We start from the raw sequence: 6,058 nt of genomic DNA on the forward strand, positions 1-6,058 counted from the left end.
CCACTCATGTCATCTATAGATTGGAATGTCCACAGTGCAAGGTGTTCTACATTGGACGGACAAAGAGACGCCTTCGAGACCGCTTAGCGGAACACAAATACGCCATACGGGTAGGCAATGAAGACTACCCCAAGGCAAGGCACTACAAGTCCTTGCACCATGGCAACCCTGCCTCCCTTCAAGCTATGGGTATTGATCATATTCTGGCCTCTATTAGAAAAGGGGACCATCTTAAACAGTTAAACCAAAGGGAAAGTTTGGGGATTTACAAACTACAGGCCACTAAATACCCGGGTTTAAATGAAGATATGGATTTCTCACCCTTCCTGTAGGGTCGTGATAGGTCCATTTGCTGTCATCTAGTGCACATTTTCCTCAATTGCCCTCAGCTATGTTTAGACTGTTGTTGTTCATGTTTTGCTGTGTTCTAGTGTACTATGGAATATATTGCTTTCTTATTCTTGACACTTCTCCCAGTCATGTTTAAGGTTAAAACTACCTTTCTAAGTGTCCTGATACTTCTAGCTTGGAGTTGTATTTTTATGATAACACAGCTACAGTATTTCACTTTTTAATGTGAATAGAATTGCTTACTAGGTGTGGCCAATCAATTTTGTAACCACTCCCTCTTCTAATTAGGGCTAATTGGAAAAGCTGTTCAAAAGAGGACATTGTATTATTTCTTTGTACTCCCTGACTTAATACTTTGTTTCTATTGAACATGCCATACTAATAAAGGCATTTTAATTAATTATATGAAGAGTGCCTTGGTCCTCCTTTCTTTTTGAAGAACAAATTCTTATTTACAATGACCGCCTACTCTGGCCAAACCCCAACGATGCTGGGCCAATTATGTGCCGCCCTCTGGGACACCCAATCACGGCTGGTTGTGATACAGCCTGGGTTAACAAATGCTTGTGTGAACACAGGATAAGCTAGCTAAGAACATAGCGTTGAAAAAAGGCCTTAAGTATGTATTTCTTAGTTGGATAGTTAACGCTACTCTTCACTCACCATGAGTTCATGAGTAACACACACACACACACACTCACGACCGAATCCACCAGAGACACAACTCTTGTCCCTGATTAGAAAAATCTGGGGCTTCCCCTGTCCTTGCCTCGGGGCAGTATCCATGAAAACCCAGCCTCCATTGGATCCCAGAATGGATGGAAGTGTGTCTCTGCTTGGGGGCTGGAAAGTGATCTTTGATGAGAGGCTTGGATAGATGATGTCCAGCCCAGTAGGTAATGGCAGTGTGTGTTCATGTGTGTGCTGGTATTCATCCTTTGTGTGTTTGTGGATAGCCTAGAGCAGGGGTGTCAAACTGAAATACCCAGTGGGCCAAAATGTAAAACCTGAACAAAGTCGCGGGCCAACATTGAACAAATGAACCTTTTAATATGGACCCAAACAAGTTTTGCTTTAACATTGAATATGGAACAAGCATCGCTTATTACCATACAATATATAATTTAATAGTGGAGACATGCAAAATCGAATTTCAAATGAAAAAACACATCAATGGCATTCATTTATTAAATAAATAAAATTTAAATAAAAATCGTATGACTCTTTTCTATTTGCAGCCTTCTGATTTAAATACCAAAATAAACTTTTTCCACTGGCTAATAATTCTACAAATAAAATGATAATAAATCAATCAACCATTCAAGCCCATGCCTTGTAGCAAGAAAAAGTGCACAAAGAAAATGTTAATTATTGCACACTGATCTAATCTGATGTGCCCAAGCCAGATACCTGGCATCTCTTCTTGGATGCTAGTTCATCAATGTCTGGGCTCAGGCTCTGAGCTGAAGAAATCCTCAGTATCGAGCGAAGGTGTTCATCAGTCAGACGTCTCCTGTGAGTTGTTTTGGTCATCTTCATCGAGGAGAAAAGTTGCTCGCATAGATAAGTGCTGCCAAACATGGAGAGCATCTGAGCAGCTTGGGTGCGGAGCTGAGGCATTGTGTCAGGGATGAACCGTGGAAACTGTGCGGCGGCCACAGCATCATACTTTGACTTCAGCGTGTCGTTGCACTGGAGTTCAATCAGCTCCATTTGGATGTTGGTTGGTGCATTTTCCACATCAACTGCGAAGGGATTACTAAGCAGTTCAAACCTACATTTCTGGACATCGAAGTCGGCAAATCGCCGGCTAAACTCAGCGGCGAGAACACTGAGTTTTTCAGCAAACTGTGCGCATGGGAACACGGCGGTAGAGATCTGCGCTTTTATGGTTTGGCAGCAGGGAAAATGGCAAGGGTTTCCTTGCAGCATCTGATTCTCCCACAGGCACAGTTTAGTTTTAAAGGCCCTCACTGCAGCGTACATGTCTGTGATGATGCGCCCCCGCCCCTGAAGCTGCAGGTTCAGCGCATCGAGATGGCTCGAGATGTCACAGAGAAAGGCCAGCTCACACAGAAACTTTTGCTCCCGGAGCTCTGCTGTATCCTTCCCTTTGGTTTCCAGGAATTGACATATTTCCTCACGCAGCTCGAAACATCTGTTCAGTACTTTTACTCTGCTTAGCCATCTCACCTCTGTGTGATACGGCACGTCTGCGTATTCCGAACCACACTCCTCTAGAAAAAATGTAAACTGGCGGTGATTCAGACCTTTGGCTCTTATAAAGTTAACTACCTGTGTTACTGTGGTCATAACATGTTCCATCTTTACGGCTTTGGCACACAGTGATTCCTGATGTATGATGCAGTGGTAAACAGTTAGCTCACCTGCACAGTTCTCTTCCCGCATCTTCTCCCGGACCATGCCCACCAGTCCACTCTTTTTACCGCACATCGCTGGCGCACCATCTGTCGTTAATCCAACGAGTTTATCCCACGGCAGCTTTATTTCAGTTACACATTTGGAAACCTCCTCAAAGATTTCCTTTCCTGTGGTTGTGCCATGCATTGATTTGAATCCCAATAGCTCCTCCGTAACACACAGATTTGAGTCCACTCCACGGATGAAGACTTTTTCACGAACTCTCCCTCATTAAAGGGCCGGGCTGATTTTGCGATCTCTGCTGCCACTATATAACTAGCCTTTACAGCAGCCTCACTTTGTGATGTGGCTTTTTTGAACATATTCTGTTGTGAAACCAAACTTCATCTCCTCTACTTTCTGGCTCCTTTGAGTCATGTCCAGGTCCTTGTATTTGTCATGGTGTTTCGTTTCATAGTGTCGTCTAATGTTGTACTCCTTACTTACAGCCACGTTGACTCCACAAACAAGACAAACAGGTTTGTCTTTTACATATGTAAACAGATATTCTGCCTCCCACTTGTCCAGAAAGCTCCTGTTTTCTGCCTTTCTTTTCGCCATTTTTGGGAAGGGATAGCGCGCTGACAGTTGTAGCGTCTATGTTGCTATGACTACTGTCACAGAGGAGAGGGCGTTTCTGGGTCCTGTCCTGATTGGCGCGCGAAAACAACAGCAGAGCATTATGGGATTTGTAGTATTAGCGGTGAATGCGCTGTATAATACCGGCGGGCCAGCTCTAGTAGTAATTTGGTATTGTCTCGCGGGCCAAATATAATTACCCCGCAGGCCAAATTTGGCCCGCGGGCCAGAGTTTGACACCCATGGCCTAGAGCTTCTTCTCTCCCCCTCCCTCCCCCTCTCCCTCCCCCCTCTCCCTCACTCCCTCCTACCTCCTCCTCCCTCTCGTACCACCTCCCTCCTTCACCCTCTCCCCCTCTCCCTCCTATCCCCTCCCTCCTCCCCCTCACCCCATCTCCCTCCTGGAGGAATCCCTGACACAGTGATCAAACAGCAGGCTCCCCTCTTGGAGGAATCCCTGACACAGTGAACAAACAGCAGGCCACAAATCTCTGAGGGGCTGATAGCTGATCCTTCTCTTGTAAAGGAACATGCAGGTCTCCTCTTAAAGCTCCTCATCCTGTATCCTGCCCAGTGAGACTCCCCTCTGACTGTGTGACTGGGTACAGAACTCTTACCGGTCTCTAGCCTATTTAACTCACAGTGTGGAGTCAACACCGATCATGTACTGTAGGGAGAAGATGGTAGCTATTTCTGAACAAAAATATAAACGCATCATGCAACAGTTTCAACGATTTTACAGAGTTATTTTTCATAGAAGGAAATCAATCAATTGAAATGAGTTAATTGGGCCCTAATCTATGGATTTCACATGACTGGGCAGGGGTGCAGCCATGGATGGACCTGGGAGGGCATAGGCTACACGTGGCCTGCGGTTGTCACAGTGGCGTAATATACAGTATACTGTACAGGCTCAGGTCTCACCAAGGACCAAGGAAACACTCAGGGTACTCAGTTCTCACTAAGGACCAAGGAAACTCTGAGTACTCAGGTTTCACCAAGGTAACACTCAGGGTACTCAGGTTTCACCAAGGAAACACTCAGGGTACTCAGTTCTCACTAAGGACCAAGGTAACACTCAAGGTACTCAGATTTCACCAAGGTAACACTCAGGGTACTCAGGTTTCACCAAGGTAACACTCAGGGTACTCAGGTTTCACCAAGGTAACACTCAGGGTACTCGGGTTTAACCAAGGTAACACTCAGGATACTCGGGTTTCACCAAGGTAACAATCAGGGTACTCAGGTTTCACCAAGGTAACACTCAGGGTACTTTTCTTCTATCTGGAAAGTGTGCCTGTGTCTGTCTGTGTATGTGTGATGTATGTTAGGTGTGTGTGTGGTGTGGGTGTGTTACGGGCAAGTCGCCTGCTGTCAGAGGAGTCTCCAAATCTCTGGAACATTTCCTCACTTCAAAGTCGACGACATCCGATCCTCGTTTGCTAAGTCAAACGACACCGCTGGTCCTGCTCACACTGCCCTACCCTGTGCTTTGACCTCTTTCTCCCCTCTCTCTCCAGATGAAATCTCGCGTCTTGTGACGGCCGGCCGCCCAACAACCTGCCCGCATGACCCTATCCCCTCCTCTCTTCTCCAGACCATTTCCGGAGACCTTCTCCCTTACCTCACCTCGCTCATCAACTCATCCTTGACCGCTGGCTACGTCCCTTCCGTCTTCAAGAGAGCGAGAGTTGCACCCCTTCTGAAAAAAACTACACTCGATCCCTCCGATGTCAACAACTACAGACCAGTATCCCTTCTTTCTTTTCTCTCCAAAACTCTTGAACGTGCCGTCCTTGGCCAGCTCTCCTGCTATCTCTCTCAGAATGACCTTCTTGATCCAAATCAGTCAGGTTTCAAGACTGGTCATTCAACTGAGACTGCTCTTCTCTGTGTCACGGAGGCGCTCCGCACTGTTAAAGCTAACTCTCTCTCCTCTGCTCTCATCCTTCTAGACCTATCTGCTGCCTTTGATACTGTGAACCATCAGATCCTCCTCTCCACCCGCTCCGAGTTGGGCATCTCCGGCGCAGCCCACGCTTGGATTGCGTCCTACCTGACAGGTCGCTCCTACCAGGTGGCGTGGCGAGAATCTGTCTCCGCACCACGTGCTCTCACCACTGGTGTCCCCCAGGGCTCTGTTCTAGGCCCTCTCCTATTCTCGCTATACACCAAAGTCACTTGGCTCTGTCATATCCTCACATGGTCTCTCCTATCATTGCTATGCAGACGACACACAATTAATCTTCTCCTTTCCCCCTTCTGATAACCAGGTGGCGAATCGCATCTCTGCATGTCTGGCAGACATATCAGTGTGGATGACGGATCACCACCTCAAGCTGAACCTCGGCAAGACGGAGCTGTTCTTCCTCCCGGGAAAGGACTGCCCGTTCCATGATCTCGCCATCACGGTTGACAACTCCATTGTGTCCTCCTCCCAGAGTGCTAAGAACCTTGGCGTGACCCTGGACAACACCCTGTCGTTCTCCACTAACATCAAGGCGGTGACCCGATCCTGTAGGTTCATGCTCTACAACATTCGCAGAGTACGACCCTGCCTCACACAGGAAGCGGCACAGGTCCTAATCCAGGCACTTGTCATCTCCCGTCTGGATTACTGCAACTCGCTGTTGGCTGGGCTCCCTGCCTGTGCCATTAAACCCCTACAACTCATCCAGAACGCTGCAGCCCGTCTGGTGTTCAACCT

The 6,058-nt window shown here is 47.3% G+C and overlaps 1 protein-coding gene across 1 annotated transcript in view; it reads right to left on the reverse strand.

The window, feature by feature from the left end:
* Nucleotides 1-230: 230 nt before the first annotated feature.
* The window catches only part of LOC106611303 (general transcription factor II-I repeat domain-containing protein 2-like), a 17,170-nt gene continuing 11,342 nt past the window's right edge, over nt 231-6,058 (reverse strand). Inside the window, exon 2 of the mRNA XM_045724955.1 lies at nt 231-2,995. Coding sequence (XP_045580911.1) covers nt 1,735-2,995 — 1,261 coding nt within the window. The 3' untranslated portion in view covers nt 231-1,734. The remainder of the gene's footprint in view (nt 2,996-6,058) is intronic.

Source organism: Salmo salar, chromosome ssa09, assembly GCF_905237065.1.
Source record: "Salmo salar chromosome ssa09, Ssal_v3.1, whole genome shotgun sequence".
Classification (NCBI taxonomy): domain Eukaryota; kingdom Metazoa; phylum Chordata; class Actinopteri; order Salmoniformes; family Salmonidae; genus Salmo; species Salmo salar.